Below are 19,074 nucleotides of genomic sequence, written 5' to 3'. Positions count from 1 at the left end.
GATGGAGGCAGGGAAGCGACCTTCCCAAGCTGTTCACGATACACATGCCGGGTCCCACTCTGGGCTCACGTGAGCTCTGGCTGAAGGGGAGGCGGCGGGGGAAACGTGAATAAAAACACAGACTGTGGCTCTGGGCTCATTTCCCCCCACCCCCCACTGACTCGAGAAAGGTTTCTTGGAGGAAAGGGTAAATCTGGAATTCTTAAAGAAATATCTGCCCAGTGGAGCTTGAAGAGCTACAGTGACTTTCCCATTCTCTGGCTCTAACAGCCAGCCCCCTGTCCTGGCATGTTGAGACGGTCAGACTGTCACCTGTGGGAGCAGAGGCCCCAACCACAACTGCAAAGCTATGGACGCTCCATCCGGCAAGGCTCGGGCGCCGGGTGGGGAGAATTAGCCACCCAACCGGGGCACCTACGCCCAAGGGGGAGCCTGGGCAAGGAGTGCCAGCTCTGCCCCTCCGCTCTCTCTTCTGTGCTCTAGGCTGTGCTCCAGGTCACCGGGAACAGAAGCCACCAACTCGGTCTTGTTAAAATCCAAGTGCTTTTTTTCAGAATACATGATTTGGCTTCCTTTTCTTAAAAAACCGAAAACAAAACAAAACAAAAAAACCCCAGACTGGAACTCAGTCGTTTTTCCCTATTGTGCCCGTTTGCCCAAGAGATGTCCGTAGTTGAGATAATAACTTAAATACTCTTGAAGTGGAGGTAGTCTCTCTGTTCCTAGTGGGACGTCTTCTTGGTGCCTTTCCCAAACTTGGCATCAAGACCGAGACCTAAAGGAAGGGAGAAGGTAGGCTTAGATTTGTGAGGAGTAAGGAATCCTGCCAATGATTTTTGAGAGTAGGGGGAAGGGAGGGGAAAGTCAGCCTTCACGCCCCTCAGAATTGGGAGCTTTAAATAAAACTGACTTTGGGTGGCTCAGTCAGTTAAGTGTCCAACTTCAGCGCAGTTCATGGTCTCACAGTTCGGGAGTTCAAGCCCTATGTTAGGCTCTGTGCTGACAGCTCAGAGCCTGGAGCCTGCTTCAGATTCTGTGTCTCCCTCTCTCTCTGACCCTCAACTGCTCATGCTGTCTCTATCTCTAAAATAAATAAAAACAATCAAAAAATCTTTTTTAATAAATAAATAAAACTGACTCGCAAACAGTGGTTTTATTGGGTTCCCTCAGAGAAAAAGAAGTATGGCATCAAATGAAAAACAAATAACCAAGATGCCAATAATTACATATGTATAATGAAATGCAGTAAAACTAAAAGAAGAAAGGTCAAAAACGTCTTGGCTAGTGGTCTCAGCCCATCCACAGTGGCACCTAGTAGTAGGGAGTACATGTCATAATTTTGTCCTGTTCAGTGTCTGAGGAAACTCGAGTCACTGGAGGAATATCACTAAGACGACACGTTCATCAGGACGGGTGGATTAGAGGCAATGCTTCCCTTCCTCTTTCAAAAATGTGGTCTCAGGGCTCCTGGGTGGCTCAGCCGGTTAAGTGTCTGACTCTGGCTCAGGTCATGATCTCGCGGTTCATGGGTTTGAGCCCCGCATCAGTCTCTGCGCGGACAGCTAGCTCAGAGCCTGGAGCCTGTCTTCAGAATCTGTGTCTCCCTTTCCCTCTGACCCTCCCCTGCTCACTTTGTCTTTCTCTCTCTCAAAAATAAATAAGAACATGAAAAATTTAATAAAAAAATGTGGTCTCTAAAATAACAAAATAGATTTCGTCAAGAGACATTTCAGGGGAAAACATATCCCAAGCACTGTCACGGCCGCCCTGCGTGCCCCAGGGGCCTGCTCCGCGGCGCACTCACCCAAGAACACCAGCACGGTGCCCACCCACTGCAGGGGGCTGATGGGGTTGGCGAAGAGGATCACAGAGGCCAGGATGGTGAAGAACTTCCGAGTTGTAGTGATGATGGAGCAGGTCAGGGGGCCAAAATACACAACCGTCATGAAGATGAAGCTCTAGAGAGACCAAGAGAGCAGCGTCAGCTGGGCTCCTGGGGCTCCGCCACAGGGTCGGGAGTCTGTGACGGGCCGTCGGGGCTCGGTCTGCCGCCCCCGTGCCCCAGCCAGGTCCGTCTCTCTTAGGGAGGCCACGCCATCTTGACACGCTCACCTGACCCAGGGCGCTGGTCAGACCAAAGAGCAGGATGTTGTAGATGATGGTAGGGTATCTCTCGGCAAAGCTCAGGAACTCCCAGAGCTCCCCCGTGAACAGGATTCCTAGAGAAAGACGTCTGGGGGTGAGTGGCGCATGTGTGCATCATGTGCATGCACCGGTGTGCGTGTCCGTGCACAGCCCACTGAAGGACTCCCCAAGGGAATGCGTGGAAAAGGTCTGCACTGCCATCAGGCATCCTCCTCGTTTTCGGATCGGAGAAACTAACTAAAGACTCTCCAAAGAGTGGCTTGGGAATGAATTCGGCACTTCTGCCAAAGGAACTGGAATCAGAGATCCTCAGACGGTGGGGAGATACTGACCCCCACGCCCCCAGCTCGAGGCAGCCCCCAGCACTGGTCCCCTCCAGCCATCAGCAGCCTCCTTGGGTAAGCCCACCGTGCTGTACGAAAAAACTTCCCACGTGGGTCCGGATTTCCGAAAGAGGTCAGGAAGTGCTGATTTAAAAGCAAATGTGTTCATGTTCGAACTACACCCAGTCTGCGCCTCACCTCTCTCTCCAGCACCCCCATGACCTACCCCTGATTGTGCGGGGAGGAGCAAACACAGCCTGCTGGGCGGGTTTCTGCAGGAAGGCTTCTCGGGGGCTCGGACAGAAGGGCATCTCTGAGCCAAGGAAGGCCCTTGGCCTGGGCAAAGGTGGCACTGGCTTCTGCGCTAGGGATCGACTGGAGGAGGGTGGTCTGCCCTCTGGTGATACGCGAACAGAAGAGAAAGGCGCTCCTTACCAGCTCCCAGCAGCAGGGTCGACCAGAGGTTGATGTTCAACATCATGTGGTTGGAGCCCGTTTGGTAATGAGCCCGCATGTGGTCCTGGGAGACACCTGTCAGTCCATCCAGGGTCAGAGACAGTAACTGGAAAAGAGAGGGTGCACCGTGCAGGGAGGCCAGCAGGCCCCACACCCACCCCAGGACATGGCACTCAGTTTTTCTGAGCCTCCTTGCAAAGCCGCTGCCTTACAACAGAGTCCTCACAACAAAAACGCTGCCATTGGATCATGGGTGGAGGGTTGGGAGAGATCATGCTTGTTCGATCCTCCCCCTACATCCAGGCGCTAGAATGACAGCCTATCGGAGCCACACCAGTGATCACCGAATTAGAGCAGGATGGGAAGCCTACCACTTCCCAACACAATGCCACGAAGCTTCATGTACAGGGGCCGGGAACATGTTGTGGTGCTGCACATGTTTTTCACTACGGTAAGGAAAGGAAATCTAGGCCCGGCATGCCCAGAATCCTGGGCAGAGCTGGCCATTAATAATTGTGTGACCATGGCAAGTGACTTAAACTCTCTGCGTCTCACTTCCTTCATAGGGAAAACAGAGAGAATGCTACATGTTATAAGGTTATTGTTGTAAAAATTAACCAAGGAATACGTAAACCACCAGGAAGAATGCCTAATACACAGTAAGCAACGGTTACTGTATTTTTAGTTGAACTCTGGCTTCCAGGTTTCTCAGAAAGGCCAGTGAGAGACACACTATCCCTGTTGCTCTCAGGTCGAGCTGGCCCTGCACCAGTATTTAAATGCAGGCCTCAGAGTCCTCCCCACCCCAGGAGAGCTGAGCTGCGGGTAAATATTTCAGGCTTCCCGCGATGGCCCTGGCAGAGCCAGGGGCCATGGAGCAGGAGGCAAGGACTACAAGTGGGGGGCATGGAGCATCTCGAGCTCTCTCAAGACGTATAACCCCAGGTGGAGGTCCTCCGTAGTTGTGACAACTGGGAAAGGCTGCCCTTCCCACGAGGCTCACGTACCAGAAGCAGCTCTCCGTAGCCAACTGTGTGTTCTTCTATCCCAACTACTTTCTTGGGTTTGTACATGAAAAGGGCCACTCCAGCCACAATTAGCAACACACACAGGTACTTGGCCATCGGGTACTTCTTCTTCAAGAGGGTAACTCCAAGGAGCATGACTACAGGGAAGAAACAGTGGAAAACTCAGGTGCCCACAGGAACTGATGAGCCCACCACTCTTCTCTTAGAACCAAGGAAAGATTCACGGGAGAAAACAACGTCTGAGGAGGCAGGCCTACAGACGTACGAGGAAGGTGCAAGGCTGGCTCCCAGATAGAGATGACTGAGCAGCAGGGGGGACAAAGGGTATAAGGCAGGGAAATGGCAGAGAACAAAGGTGAAAGGTCCAAGAAGAAACAGGGCAAGGGTGGGGACAGGAGAGAAGACTGAGATTTAGAGAAAGAAACTGACAATCAAAATGGGATTTAGAGGGGGCGCCTGGGTGGCTCGGTCCGTTGAGCATCCAACTCTTGATTTTGGCTCAGGTCATGACCAGGGTGGTGAGATGGAGCCCCGAGTCAGGCTCCGCCCTGAGCATGAAGCCTGCTTAACATTCTCCTCTCTCTTTCTCTCTGCCCCTCCCCTCCTCACGTTTTCTCTCTCCCAAAAAACTAAACAAAAAAACCCCCACAACCAAACAGGATTTAGGGAGTTTAATGACTGCATAAACACACAGGACATCAAAATGACTGGCACAAGAAGTAGACTAGGTCAGCCTCTAGCTCATGCACACCCGACACCACAGGAAGTGATGCGGCTGACAGGATGGCAGCGGGAAGGGACAGAGGGAGGGCTCTGAGGCCAGCTGAGATGGGGCCACAAACCCGAAGCTCGCAGGAGGAGCAGAGGAGAGAGGAGCAAAGGGCTCACTACAGGAAGAGCGAGGATGATAGATGGGGGACCATCTTCTTCTGCTTACCTGGGATTGGCTTGCAGGATTTACCAAGGACCTGAAATTAAATTCAGCAAAAAATATCTGAGCATCGGTGACGTGCCAGGCACTGTGCGACATCAGGGTGGGCGACGATGGGGCCCGAGGCAGAAACCGCAGCCTGTCGTGGCCACCCCGCCACCACTAAGCCTCGGGTCTCTGGTTCTTTGCCCTCTGAACGTCTCCAACCCGCTCTCTCGTTGTTTGAGTCACAGACCCGAGCAAAGAATCCTTCGCTTTTTTCACACAACCGCTGAGCCAACCCTCTTCCCACCCTGAGGTGTCACCTGAGTCGGATAGTTGACAAACTGTAGCGCTGAGTTGCTGGAGACCATGGCGCCCAGATAGGAGACAGAACAGGCGGCATAGAGCCAGCTCCGAGTGCGATCCACACGGGCAGTGTCAAAAAACTGGATCACTGGGAGAAGACAAAAAACATGTGAGAGAGAACCCTGGTGGGCCCAGGACAGACTACTGAGCAAAAGCTGAGGCCACATGAAAGGAACCTGTCAGATAATGAGCAGCACAAGGTATTTCTGTCTTCTTAGACTGGGAAACCTCTGAAGATTAAGCTCTCCAGTCTCACCTTTGCCTAAAACAAGACCACATGCAGAGCAGGGAAGGGGGCGGGGGCGCGTTCAGTTCAAGGGACTAGTTTGCCCTGCTGCAGCCCCCAGGGAACAAAGAGAGAAGCTCAACACATGTTTGAAGCTGACACCTAAAGAAAATCAAAGGGAAAAAGAAAAAAAAGAAAGGAAGGATTCTCAGTGGGATGTGGAACACAGAAGACCCATTCTCTGCACATTTCTGACTCAGAAGTTGGTCTAATGTAAGGAAATAGGGTTTTGCCCCATTCCAACGCCATCAGTTTTGTACACTGAACAGAGGCTGTGAAAGTCCTAAAGAGGGCGGGAGTCTTGAGAGGCAAGCCTCAAAAGGTGGATACCGAGGGGGCACACAACGGATTACAATGCGAGTACTCACAGATCTTGGCAAACACGGCGTTGATCACACACTGGATGAAGACCAAAGTTAAGGCAAAAGTGAATGTCTCCTGTTTGGTTCCCTCCCCATACTTTCCTCTTGTTCTGAGAATGAAATGAAGATCGGGAAAACAACAACAACAACAACAGAGAAAAAAGGAAAGGAATTAGTGCGTTTCCCTCTCAGTGTCATCTAATATGTCCAGGGCCACAGAGAGCTTTAAAATGATCTTGCTTCTCTGGATGAAGGGGGCAGTTTGGTAAGGATCTCTGGCCTCATTCTCAAGAGGGGCTGATTTTACTGGGTCTCGAAACCAGACATCCCGGCCTGCTAATCCCGCAGACTGGGGGGAGAATAGCCGTAAGGGATGGCGCTAGAGGAAACGTGGAACATCAGACGGTGAGACGAGGCACCCCAAGCAGCAAGATGAAGGGATCTGAGCTACCGCAGCAGAGCCGAGGGCCAAAGAACCCTCGGTCTGCAACCCTCTCCAAGTACCAGAGAGGGGGCGGCACAGGCACGGAAACCTGTGTGTTGGTAGAATTCTCAGCCTGTAAAACTCAGGCCTTTAGATGCAAAAGGAAGACACACAAGGGAAGGAAAACGAACCAGGTCCCGAGAATCCGGAGACCAACTTTGGCGTTTTGGAAATCTAAGCCGGCTCAGGCGCGGCTGCAAAAGGGTCGGGGGGCGGGGAGGAAAGGCACGAGGGAACACCCGGGTCAGGGGCGGGAGAGAGGAGGGTCAAGCGTGCGCTCCAGCCCCGGGGATCTGCTCACATCTTTTCCTGCAGGATCCCATAGTAGAAATAGCAGACAAAGACGCCGAGGAAGCAGAGCGGCAGGCGCAGCCGGTCGGGCACCAGGGAGCTGCTAGCGGCCATGAGACGCCCGGACGACCCGACCGGAGACCCGCTCACAGCCGGCAGCGGCAGCGGCGGCGACGGAGACAACTCCAGCCGGACATCGCCGACCGGCGACAGGGGCCTCATAGGAGCTGCATGCGACCGCGGCTCAGCAGGCCCCAGCAGCCACCGCCGGAGCTGCCGGTTCAGGGCCTCCGAAGGGGAAACACCTCGGGACCCAGAAACCGTTCCCAAAGAACGGAAATCCGCCCTGGGACCTCGGCTTCGTCCCTGGTGGCCAAGACAGCCAGCCGCGCCAAAGTTAATTCCTTGAACTCGAGCTCTTCCGATCAGGCAACTCCGAGGACAGCTGCGACCCGGAGCTCGACGGGATGGCCTAGGAGCTAGGCGGGCGGGGAGTGATGACGCATGAGGATGTGGAGGTCAGCAATTGGCTGCGCGGCGCGCAGACAGGTGAGTGGGAAGCGAGTAGCGGTCCGCTGGGCAAATCCCACCGTCGCTTTCCTAGTCAGCGGCGAGGCTTCCGCTGGGTCCTAACGCCAGGAAAGTCTCAGTGGAACCTCAGCGCCCCCTAGTCGCTGACCCGCGTCAGCGCCTCTGCCCGAAGACGGGCGTTTTGAGAGCGGTCTTCCCTTCCAGAGCATATCAGGCAGCTTCCAGGTGGATTAACCTCCGAGAGTTGTCTCTGGGCCAAGCCGCAGTTTCCCCAGCCTCAATTAGTAAGAGCCACCTTATCGCCTCTTAACTGTTCTGAGGACCAAATGAACTGGGGTTTGTGAAAGTGTCTCACATGCTGTGAAGTGTGTTGTGTGAGTTTAAGGCATTATTCGTCATGACACCTTCTCAACCCTGATCGTACTTTCTCACATCCTGGGGATGGAAATGGAGGCTTACCGAAGTGGATTTTCTCCAAGGCCTTATACACGACCAACAGTGGGCCTGCTGCCCTCCAGTCTTTCCCATGAATGACCTCCATTTTGGACCCCCCCTCTCACCCAAGTGTTGGGCCTCCACCTGCTGGCACCAAGAGCCAGGACAAGGCCCCAGGACTCTCCAATACAACCCCCAAGTCCCACTTAGTCAATGACTCTGGGCTGCTATCTGGGTAGAGGCTCCTTCCCTGCTTCTAACAGCCCACTGCCTTGGCACAGCCTCAGGCAAAGGAAGGAAACTCGGGGCAGCACCACACCCATGGCTCCGGGCCTGACTCACTGAGGCTTTGGGGGAAGGCCAAACATCATTTGGGGGGAGGGGGGAGAGAAAGAAGATGGGGTCTGTCCTCAAACCCATCTCCTTGCTATTAATGAGGGCGCCCTCCCCCCATTTTCTCTCTCGCCCTTTGACTCATTCTACTAAATTAGCCTGTGATTCCAGAGCAGTGAGCAGTGGCTGGAGTGAGGGACCTGGGTTCCAGTCCCCGCCCAGCCTCTTCACCAGCTGGGCCTTCAAACAAGTCTCTTGACCTCTGAGTCAAGTTTCCTCATCTGAAATTAATGGGGAAATAATAACAAGCAGGAGAGCGCTGTGGTTAGAAGCATGGGTACCGGATTCAGATGGTCTGCTTCCCAGTCTTAGCTCCCCCACTTTGTATCTGTGCCTTTGGGGCAAAGTTATACAACCTTTCTGTCTTTCTCTCATCAGTACACTGGGATTTACCCCATTTCTCTCACCCTTTGTGGTGTTGGGATATCTCGGTAAGATTTTACGTCAAGCACTTACTTAATAGAGTTTCTGATCCTTACTTACCTACAGGGATAGCCTGCCTTAGCAGGTTGTCTTGAAGTCTTACAAGATAGATGTGATCGTAGTTAGTAGGACTGCCCTTGGGGTAGTCAACTTTCCACCCTTACAGTGGGGACCTCACATCCGGTGGTAAGGTTTGTAAATCGCCCAGTGCCATCGCAATGTTGGGGTCGTTATTCCTGTTTCCCCTCCAAGCCTCTGAGCTCTTAAAGGTGCAGCATGATAAAGCTGAGACACAGACCCCTCTGTGCTGTTGGCACTCACAAGAGGGAAAGAATGCTCCAGAAAAGCTAAAGCTTCCCTGAAACTGGGCCAAGGGTTTCAACCCGATTGCCATTCCCTGGTCTTGTTCCCCTTGCCGACGCAAGGAGCACCCACAATGTCTAACTTGGTGACCCTCACTTCCTCTCTGAAACCCACGCTCTCTAGGGAGCATCCAAATATAAAGGGCTTCCCCACGACTCCTTCACCCCACCTCCACCACACTCTTCACTCTGGACAGCCTTTCCGTGGACCTGCTGCTTGCAATCCAAGCTCAGTGACCCGAGGACAGGAACTCTGTTTGTCCATACGACACCCACAGCCACGTCATGTGTGGAATAAAGATCCCTCTTGGCATGAAATGATCAATTCGGAACCTTCGATCTCTATCCCGTTCCCTCCCCCCAAACCATGTCTAACAGAACCTCAGGCTGCTGGGAATACTTATTTATTTGGTCTATTAACACCAAGATCTGCAAAAAAACAAAAAAACAAAACAACAAAAAACTTCTAAACACAGGATAAGAAAACTTGAACATTAAACATTCTTCTTCAGTTTCGTGTAAGCTCTGCAGTACGGAAAATATACAAACTTCAAACAGCTGCAAAAATAGTGTCTTTGGGAGAAAATAGAGTTTCTACATTGATACAAGAAAAATAGGCATTTTTCTAATCCAACCCAGTCCTGGGACAGGTGGAGGCGGGTAGAGCCGCCCCTTGCCACCTGGAAGAATGCCAGCTGTCCCTCTCCCCTGCTGCCCACCTGGGGCTGGGCAAGCTGGGCCGCTGCCTAAGACAATCTTAGGGTGAAAGCGAGATAAAAACGCCACCTGGGAAAACGCTTGGTTCCTGCCACTGGCAACAGCTGGATTGGTCATCTGTTCTGGCCCCTGAGGGCTGCTTTGGTCGGCTCCTCTCAAGAGAGGGAGGCATGGTGGGGGAGGGGGGGATAATCTATCTTCACGTCTCCTCCTCCATGGCTGCGGGGGAGAGGGAAGGGAATCTGCGGGGTCTCCTCTCCCTCAATCATGGCCACCTTGCTCCATGACAAGGTCAAGGGCGCCACATACAGCCCTTTGGCCTCACACCCAGGGGCGGGGGACCCAAGATCTTCTGGGTGAGTGATCCACCAAGGGAGAGAGGCGGCAAGAACATTGGTGTGGCTTGTGAGCTGCCCAGCTGCTAGTGGAGAAGGCGGGTCCCCTCACATCCAGAGGGGCCGGTGTCCATCAGAAAGAGGACCCGGGGCTTTGACACGATAACTGAAAGTGCTCGAAGGCCAGAAGGGAAGGGCTCCTTCACCCCCCCACCTCAGGGGAGCTAGGGAGGGGCCTGCCACCAAGGCACTGGTCTCATGGCAAAGTGGCGGGGCCGGGGCCCTCAGACCACCAGGGAACTCTGGAAAAGCACGGGCTCTTCTGATGGCGGGGCACGCTGCCACGGCTCGAACGGCAGCGAGGACGCTTTGGTGGCCTCTGGATCCTTCCGAGGTGGGGGCCTGGGGCTGGCCGGGGGGAGGGGGGCCCCCGGGCTCGAAGGGCAGTTACGGAAAATGAAGCCCATGCTGGGAAAGAGGGGCTTCATCAGGCTGACGGGGCAGAAGGCCGAGCCGGTCGGGTTGAAATGGACTTTGTTCTTGTCAGGGCAGGAAGTCAGGAAGGCCAGGTCAGGGCCTGGGGACCTGGAGGATGGAGAGACAGACAGACAGACACACACAGGGAGAGAAACAGCCAGTGAGAAAGGGACGGGAGCTGTCCTGGCATCAGGGGAGGAGGGGAGCTGGGTCTCTGCTCAAACGGGACTGTGAGTTGGAGAGAAAACTACAGGTTACTGATCCACAACCTGTCTTTAGGCCCTTAGCTCTCCATTTATTAGGAATAGGGCTAAACAACAGGAAATCTCCTTCAGCTAGAAACAGGGAGGGATTGAAGCTATAGACAGGAAGGAAAACTTCCTCACGATGGGATTTGCAGAGAGGAAACCAAGGGATCTTTTAATTTGAGAGGTTTTGTCAGTAAGCAGTGTCCACTTGCTTGAAAGCAGAGACCCAGGCAAAATGAGGTTCTGAAACTTTTTGGAGCCTAAAGCAGGGTTTCTCAGCAACGGCACTATTATCGTTTGGGGCTGGATGATTCTTGGTTGCGGGGAGCTGTCCTGGGCCTTGTAGGATGCCTACCCGCATCCCTGGGCCCTACCACCAGGTGCCAGGAGCACCCCCTCCTCCAGGCCGTGACAACCAAAACTGTTTCCTGACATTGCCAAATGCCCCCAGCGGGGGAAAGAGGTCCCCCACTGAAATCTACTGACCTAAAGAATCTCATTCTTGAACACATTTGAAAGGTGTAACTTTTTAAAGCCCTTGCTGAGAGGCAAGGGTAACAACCATCTGGAGAAGGCGGCCTGACCTTAATAGGAGGTCTGGGCTCGAACTCACCATGTGGTCTTGACCCGCCTGTCTCACCTTTCATGTGGAAAGAACCATCCCCACCCTTTTGATCATGTGGAGGAAATGGATAAAAGGAGTGAGGTCAGGGAGCCCTAGAGTAAGGAATCCTTATGATAAAGAAGATGAGGGGGGCGCCTGGGTGGCTCTGTCGGTTGAGCGTCCAACTTCAGCTCATGGCATGATCTCATGGGTCGTGAGTTTGAGCCCCGCATTGGGCTTTCTGCTGTCAGTGCGGAGCCTGCTTTGGATCTTCTGTCCCACTCTCTCTCTATCCCTCTCCCTCTCAATCTCTCTCTCAAAAATAAACATTAAAAAAAAAAAAAAAAAAAACAAGTGTCCGGCCATGCTTGAGGGTGAAATAAAGGCTCTTGGGGAGAAGACCAAGTGTGGTGTGATAGGGAGGCTCTGTTCACCACAATTCCCTCTACTGCCTTCCCCTTTATGTATAATACATATACGCACACTCGGGGCGCCTGAGGGCTCAGTCAGTTAAGTGTCTGACTTCGGCTCAGGTCATGATCCTGCAGTTTGTGGGTTCGAGCCCTGCATGAGGCTCTGTGCTGACAGCTCAGAGCCCGGAGTTTGCTTCAGATTCTGTGTCTACCTCTCTCTCTCTCTCCCTCCCCTGCTCACACTCTGTCTCTCTAAAATAAATAAACATTAAAAAAAATTTTTTTTAAATATATATACACTCAGTGTAGAGTGTGGTAAATTGACGAGCATTCTAACTGCAGAATTCTAATCATTCCAAACCCAGGAAGAGGAGTGAGATGTGAGGAAGGCAGGGGTGAGCACAGAGCGAGAGGTGGAAGAGGAGGTGAAGATCCACACACTGGGTGTGTCCGGGAAGGCTGCGGTCCCTGCGGAGTCCCAGCAGCAGGATGACCCCCGACCAAGAAGGGTTGAAAAGAATTGGTGTGTGCACGCACACTTGGGGATGGTGACCCAGGAGACCAAGCACCCCTCAAAGGACATGAGAGTATGACCCTGAAGGGCTTGATTCCCCCGTCTCCTCCCTGGGAAATCCAGGCCATCTTATAGGATCAGCAGCTAAGAAAAGGAGAATGTGGCAAAGGAATTGCTAAACACGAGAACTTCCCAATAGGAAAGTTGATAATAGGGGCATCTGGGTGGCTCAGTCAGTTCAGTGTCTCACTTCAGCTCAGGTCATGATCTTGCAGTCTGTGAGTTCGAGCCCCATGTCAGGCTCTGTGCCGACAGCTCAGAACCTGGAGTCCGCTTTAGATTCTGTGTCTCCCTCTCTCTCCCTGCCCCTCCCCCACTCACGCTCTGTTCCTTCTCTCTCTCAAAAATGAATAAAGGTTAAAAAAATAAATAATAGGGGCGCCTGTGTGGCTCTAAGCATCTGGCTTCAGCTCAGGTCAGATCTCACTCATAGGTTCGAGCCCCGCATCGGGCTCTGTGCTGACAGCTAGCTCAGAACCTGGAGCCTGCTTCCGGTTCTGTGTCTCCTTCTTTCTATGCCCCTCCCTCTCTCATGCTCTGTCTCTCTCTATATCAAAAATAAATAAAACATTAAAAAAATTTTTTTTAATTAAATAAATAAATAAAGTAAATTTTTTAAAAAGTTGATAACAACAAAGGGGCCGCAGAGAGCCGATAACTTCTATCCCAGGGCGCCCCGGAAAGAAATCAGTGCGTCACCACCTCTCTTAAAGCGTTAACGCAGGGACAGGAAGCTGCAGGAGATGCCTCTGAAGACCTCTGCTGGCATCACGAGTCTGTGGAAGAATCAGGACAGGCACCAGCCTCATTTCCACAAGCAACCCCTGCTTGGAGTTACTCAAGTATAAGGCGGACCAGGGAAGGCCCGAGCGCCCGGCCTGCTTCAGCTGCGAGGGGTGGCCTGCTTCCTCCACACCAGCCCCGAGGACCCGGGGTTCTTGGAGAGCTACCAGGCCACAGCAATGCTGGCAGCAAAAACCCCGGTGGGGGGGCTGTGATTTTTCCGTAACTCCCACTCCGGCCTATAGATGTACCCGCTGCCACTGCCACGGACTGTCCTCTCCCTTATCCAAGATGCAAATGGCGCTCTCAAGCCTCAACCCCTGTCCTGGCTTCACCTTGGCTCACACACCATGACTAAATCTCCCTGAGAATCTGCCCCGCTGACCATGAAGCTGGTGGTGGGATGAAATGAGCTCTTAGGGTACCTACTAAGGGGCATGTGGAAAGGTTCGGCACTCTCTGCTAATGGGAGGGAGCAGTGGTAAAGAAATCAATTGGGCGCCTGGGTGGCTCAGTTGGTTATCCGGGCCGACTGCGGCTCAGGTCATGATCTCACTGTTAGTGGGTTTGAGTCCCATGTCGGGTTCTGTGCTGACACCTCAGAGCCTGGAGCCTGTTTCAGATTCTGTGTCTCCTTCTCTCTCTGCCCCTCCCCTGCTCACTTTCTATCTCTCTCAAAATAAAGACATAAAAAAAATCCATCAACATCAGAATGGGAAGTTGGGGGGGGGGGTGGCGGTAAAGAGGAGAGAGGGAATCAAACCACAAGAGACTCTTAGGATAAAGACCCAACTGAGAGTGGACCAGGGAGGTGGGTGAGGGAGGGGCTAGATGCGGGATGGGTATTAAGGAGGGCACTGGGCACTGTACGTAAGTGATGAATCACTGAATCCTACTCCTGAAACCAATATTGCACTGTGTGTTAACCAACTAGAATTTAAATTAAAAAAAAAAATCAACATCAGAATGGCTTCAGATGTGCAGATGTCAGACTTCATGACAATTGAACCACTGCAGCCACAGGGTGGAGACTTGACTCTGAAGCCATTAGGAAGCTGTCTGGGGGACTGGCCCTGCAGCAGGGACACGACACCTCTCATCCCTGCCTGAGGACTCATACGTTCTCTCTTGCTCTCTCTCCGATTATCGTCTAGCAGGCTCACACCTTCCCCAGGGATTGGGAAAAAAAAAATAGTAGAAACAAAGGGTTTAGGTTTCAGATCTCTTTCCTTTCCAGCTCCTGCCGCACTGGTGGCTGGCATATGGGCAGAGAGCAGGTTTCCATGGAGATAAAGATAAGCAAAGATTGAAGGGCTCTGAGGAGGTAATGTCAACAAATTTGATGGTGGAAGAGTGCAATACCGATCCTCTGACGTTGACAACAGCCCCAGGACCAGAGAGTCCAAGACCGAAGAAGGGCCAATCAGGTGGGGCAGTGCAGGGCTCCCGCCATCCCAGCCCTCCCCTGCCCACCCTGTCCTCGGCAGGTACTCACGTGGCCTCTTCAAACACACGCACTCTCTCGCAGCCTTCCGGGGGCTCCCGTTTGAAGACGTAGCTGTGATTGGGCCGAGGGGAGGCAGCAAAGGCAAGGACTGGAGACGGGCTGCTGTCTTCAAGGAAGGCTGGGTGGCCCGGAGAGGAGGCTGCAAACAGAGCAAGGCTGAATCCAGGGGAGCCGAAGGAAAGGAGGGTCCTGGGCTCAGGCCCTCGTGGTGAAGGGGACCGGCAGAAGCAGTGAGGGGGCTGGTGGTGGTTATACTAATCTGGGCTGTCAGTCCGTCCATACTCTACCTTAAAACACCTTTGGGGTGGCTTCCAAAAGTCTGTATCTCATTGCACAGGGTAAAAAAAAAATATAGCTGAATTGATGGAAAAATCAGGTCTCTTATCAATTCTGTATTCCCTGGAGGTAGCCTGTAACTGGGGCTCCAAGCCTGACTTTAAAGACTCCTAACTCCCATCTCCCCGCGTTCCTCCAAGACTGCACGGCCCTGCTGCGAACATGCCACGGTTTCTTCCTCTCCGTGGTCTGGAAAACCCCCTCTTCCAGGAAGAGCTCCCGTACTGACTCAGAGAAGCCATCTTTACTCAACCCTGCTTGCAGGATGAAATTCCTCTCTCTTTCCACATGGCGAATATACTTTGCCTAGGCTGCAAATATTGACCTTATCTGTATTTATCTCACATTTATTCCTTATTACTCTGTGCTCTGTTTACCAAAGTGCATCATTAGATCATGCCCTTGACCAGCCTCCCTCACAGGGTGCTGCGAGGACCCAACCCGGGGAGGCAGGCCACAGGGCTCTAGGAGGGGGCGACCATTATCGCGGGGAGGAAGGGCTTGGGTCTTGCCCTCCCATTAAGGACCCAGGGCACAAGACAAAGTGGGGATGTGGACTCAGAAAGCTTGGGTTTCAATCCGGGTCTGTGTGCCCCTGGGGGCAAGAGACCACCTCTGCTTAGTTTAGATTGTTCGAGACCACCCTGAGACCTGTTGTTGGTGATGCACACGGTGGACCCCCCCGAACAGGCTCCTGGGCTTTCTCCCCAGCATTTTGAGCCTTTGCCAAAAAATGAGGACAGGAGGTACCGCTGGCCTGGGTCATGGGCAGGAGTAAATGCAAGTGCAGGTGCAGAGACTTGATCTAAATGATAAATCAGAATCTGGGGGTGCCCAGGTGGCTCAGTCAGTTGAGTGTCCGACTCTGGCTCGGGTCATGATTTTGCAGTCTGTGGGATCAAGCCCCACGTCGGGCTCTGTGCTGACAACTCAGAGCCCGGAGCCTGCTTCAGATTCTGGATCTCCCTCTCTGCCCCTCCCCTGCTCGTACTCTCAATCTCTCTCAAAAATAAACATTAAAAAGATTTTTCTTAATAAAAAAATAAATCGGAATCAGTGCAGAGGACTGTTATTACTCCTAGTTGGTATGACATACAGAATAAAGACAACTCTTGAAGACACTCTAGTCGGTTAGTAAGGAGAACTCCCAGGCGTGAAATTGATTAGAGGTGGAAAGGCGTGAAGGCCCCCCTCCCCCACACCAGGGGGGCCCTGGGGCCCCTGCCTCCTCGGTTACCTTTGTCGTTGAGGACGGACGCCAGCTCCTCGCCTGCACCCCGGTGTTCCTCACGGCTGGCCTGGCCCAAAGGCTGGGGGGATGCCATGGGCACAGAGGGAGAGCTGGCAATGTTGCCAGGCTCCAGGAGGAGGAGGGGGTGGTCACAGCTGCCGCTCTGGGGGGGAGCTGGGGCGCGGTGCCCATCAGGGACGTCAAGGATCTGCCGGGGAAGAGGGTGGGGAAGGACGGTCAGGCCCCCTCTCTTCAGGCCGAGAGCGCTGACCCCTCGCTGCCCTTCTGTCCTCTAGTCATAACACACAGCGACAACAGGACATGGCTTTCTGAAGTCACTAATTTCATCAAGGCGATGCCCCCACTGGGCTTTGAGTCTCGAGGGCAGGGGCCTTCTCCGGGAACACAAAGATGACGAACATTTGGGAAGCACGATAGGGGGCAGACCACCAGGACACAACCACGCCAGCCACTGCCGGACAAGCACCGCAGGATACTGTCCCCTACGAAACACCCCCGTCTTGCTTTTCAACCATCATGGTACCTGGACCCACAGCTCACCAAACTGGGTGTGCGTGTGTCTGGGTGGGTTTAAAATCCTACCTATACATAAATTAAAAATCAACCAGCAAGTAACTCATAAACTGAGGAGTGTGCCCATTAGAAATATTAATACTGCCCAACTGGCATTCTCCAATTGTACTGTGTCAGTATAAAAATGTGCCTGAGACTGCAGAAAAGGTAGCAAATAATTCTGCCTGGGAGTGGGAGAGGGGGTGAGGGGAGGGGAGGCTGCACAGGGGCAGCTGGGCATGAAGGATGAATGTGGGTCACCAGGTGGACGTTGGGGGAGAGGTGGTAACACAGGAAGCTGAGACGTGGGTGGTGACAGTGACAGGGATGGTGAGGAGGATGCAGGGAGCATGGAGCTGGTGCTGCGGGCGACGCCCGGCCCCATCCTCCGGGCCAGGGAGCCCCCTCTCCACCTACCGCCCCACCCAGCCGGGCTCCTTCTCTTTCCACTCAGCACCACAGAGCCTGCCCCAGCCACAATGCCCAGCTCGCTGTCCTGGCGGCCAAGTCCATCTGAGTCTGACAAACTCCACTCGTGTGCCTTGTGCCCACTGGGGTTTGCACTGCCCTGGTCTGGAGTCCCCCTGGGCCACTGGCTGTCCCACATCAAGGGGGTGCCCCACTCACCCGCAACAGCTCCTCTTCGCCCTGTTCCTTCACAAACACCTCCTCCAGCTCCTGGTTGAGGCCTTCCAGGCTCCGGTGCAGGCAGGGGCTGAGTCGCAGGACAGGTGACCCTGATGGGAAGCTGGGAGGGGACGCCTGAGGAGGAGGTAGAGGAAGTGATCACAGAACTGCACCCCGCCCCCAGCCCTGTAGTCACTAGTTCTGATGGCGGTGGTAGGGATGGGATAGGGGGTGAGGTCACGTCTACACAGCAGGACGAAGGGATCAAAGGAGGATCTGGGGACAGTCACCAACTGCTACAGGAAAACCTGGGGGCCTTTTCTCCAAAAGTCTGCGCTCTGAGAGGTCTAGAGTGAGCTTGTAGAGTCTGCAGGCTTACCACTGCCTCGATGGGAGATGGGCGCAGGGGTTGAGGGGAGAGCAATTCGCAAGGGCAAGAAGCCCTTCTGGCCTCACTCAGAGTTCAAGGTTTTGCTGAAACCACCTGGACAGCCACTCGGCCACAGCACAGGCAGTGTGGTAATCTGTCAATAGCTGTAAGGCCTGAGAGGCCCGCCACCGGGGGAGACAAGGGCTGCGGAGCCCCAGGGAGGGGGCGGAAACATACCCTCAGAGCTCCCCGCACGGCGTGGTCCCCTTGGAGTGGGGAGCCCCGCTCCTTCTCCTTCCCGCTGCGGCTCAGCTTTGTCCTCTGCAGTTGTTGCTTCAACTTGGTAATCTGGCAGCCCAGAGAGAGGGTGGGGGTGGGGCAGAGGCAGAGGCAGGTGAAGCAAAGCTAAAGGGCACCGGGTCCCTCCTCCCGCACGTGGCTCCTGGCCAAGCCCATGAGAATACATGAAAGGAGACCAGAAAACCTCTCGTGGTGTTCTCAACTGGGATGCTGCGTTCGCCAGGCAAGTTGCAGAACTCATTAACTAGATATCCATGTATTTATTTATTTACAGGGTCCGTTACCACGTATTGCATGGATCGGTTGGAAAGATGAAGCAGATGGGTCAGTTTCCAAAACGTTAAAAATACGCCACGCCCAAACCATTTTTGTCTTTCACAGATTCCAAAGGCGTGGAACACTACTCTATTAATAGAAATGGGAAATGATGTTTTTGAATTCAGTCTTCAAAGTACGTTCACTGCTATCTCAAAGGCCCTGGGACCAGGAAGGATGGAAGGATTTCCCCCCATTTTGAAAGCGGACGGCCCGGAGCAAGGAACAGACTCGCAAGAAGGAAAATCAGAGTTCATCCTGACTTCCAGCTCTTGTAACAATTATGCATTATCATCCACGGTTTTGACTATTATCCCCGTCACATCTGTCACCCTCCACCTCTTTGCCCTCAGCTGCTAGACACTCCAGAAACACAGAGCCCAAAGTAAACAATTCATAGGGGCGCCTGGGAGGCTCAGTAGGTTGAGCGTCTGACTTCGGTTCAGGTCATGATCTCGTGGTTTGTGAGTTTGAGCCCTTGTTGGGCTCTGTGCTGACAGTTCAGAGCCTGGAGCCTGCTTCAGATTCTGTGTTGATCCCAATCCCAATCTGTGGTTCTCTCTCCTCAACCTCAGTGACTGGAGTCCTCCTGATGGAGATGGAGGGGCAGGGAAAAGTGTTTGGGAACACACAACTCTTTTTCTCTTCTTTTACTTTTTATGTTTTGCTTAACACTACCATCTTTTTAAAATTTTTTTAATGTTTATTTTTTATTTATTTTGGGAGAGATATAGAACATGAGTTGGGGAAGGGAGGAGAGAGAGAGGGAGAGAGAGAGCGAGAGAGAGGGAGAGAGAGAGGGGAGGAGAGAGAGAGAGAGGGAGAGAGAGGGAGAGAGAGAGAGAGAGAGAGAGAGAGAGAGAGAG

The 19,074-nt window shown here is 53.2% G+C and overlaps 2 protein-coding genes across 3 annotated transcripts in view; both read right to left on the bottom strand.

Moving 5' to 3' along the window:
- Window positions 1-524: 524 nt before the first annotated feature.
- On the bottom strand, window positions 525-6,935 carry SLC35B1 (solute carrier family 35 member B1). The gene is made up of 9 exons (XM_029928813.1): window positions 6,665-6,935; window positions 5,886-5,989; window positions 5,189-5,319; window positions 4,890-4,920; window positions 3,932-4,089; window positions 2,904-3,030; window positions 2,113-2,219; window positions 1,805-1,958; window positions 525-775 (listed from the first exon to the last, which is right to left on the bottom strand). Exons 1-9 carry the CDS (start codon window positions 6,874-6,876, stop codon window positions 723-725), a joined length of 1,077 nt encoding a protein of 358 aa, XP_029784673.1. The 5' UTR covers window positions 6,877-6,935; the 3' UTR covers window positions 525-722.
- A 2,254-nt stretch (window positions 6,936-9,189) lies between these two features.
- Window positions 9,190-19,074, bottom strand: part of FAM117A (family with sequence similarity 117 member A) — a 45,768-nt gene continuing 35,883 nt past the window's right edge. For both annotated transcript variants that reach the window (XM_029927191.1, XM_029927192.1), the window contains exons 5-9: window positions 17,831-17,941; window positions 17,224-17,358; window positions 16,030-16,231; window positions 14,445-14,595; window positions 9,190-10,435 (exon numbers count right to left, since the gene is read on the bottom strand). In XM_029927191.1, coding sequence (XP_029783051.1) covers window positions 10,135-10,435; window positions 14,445-14,595; window positions 16,030-16,231; window positions 17,224-17,358; window positions 17,831-17,941 — 900 coding nt within the window. In that variant the 3' untranslated portion in view covers window positions 9,190-10,134. The remainder of the gene's footprint in view (window positions 10,436-14,444; window positions 14,596-16,029; window positions 16,232-17,223; window positions 17,359-17,830; window positions 17,942-19,074) is intronic.

Source organism: Suricata suricatta, chromosome 17 (assembly GCF_006229205.1).
Source record: "Suricata suricatta isolate VVHF042 chromosome 17, meerkat_22Aug2017_6uvM2_HiC, whole genome shotgun sequence".
Lineage (NCBI taxonomy): Eukaryota > Metazoa > Chordata > Mammalia > Carnivora > Herpestidae > Suricata > Suricata suricatta.
This window is presented reverse-complemented; position numbering and strand designations above follow the sequence as displayed.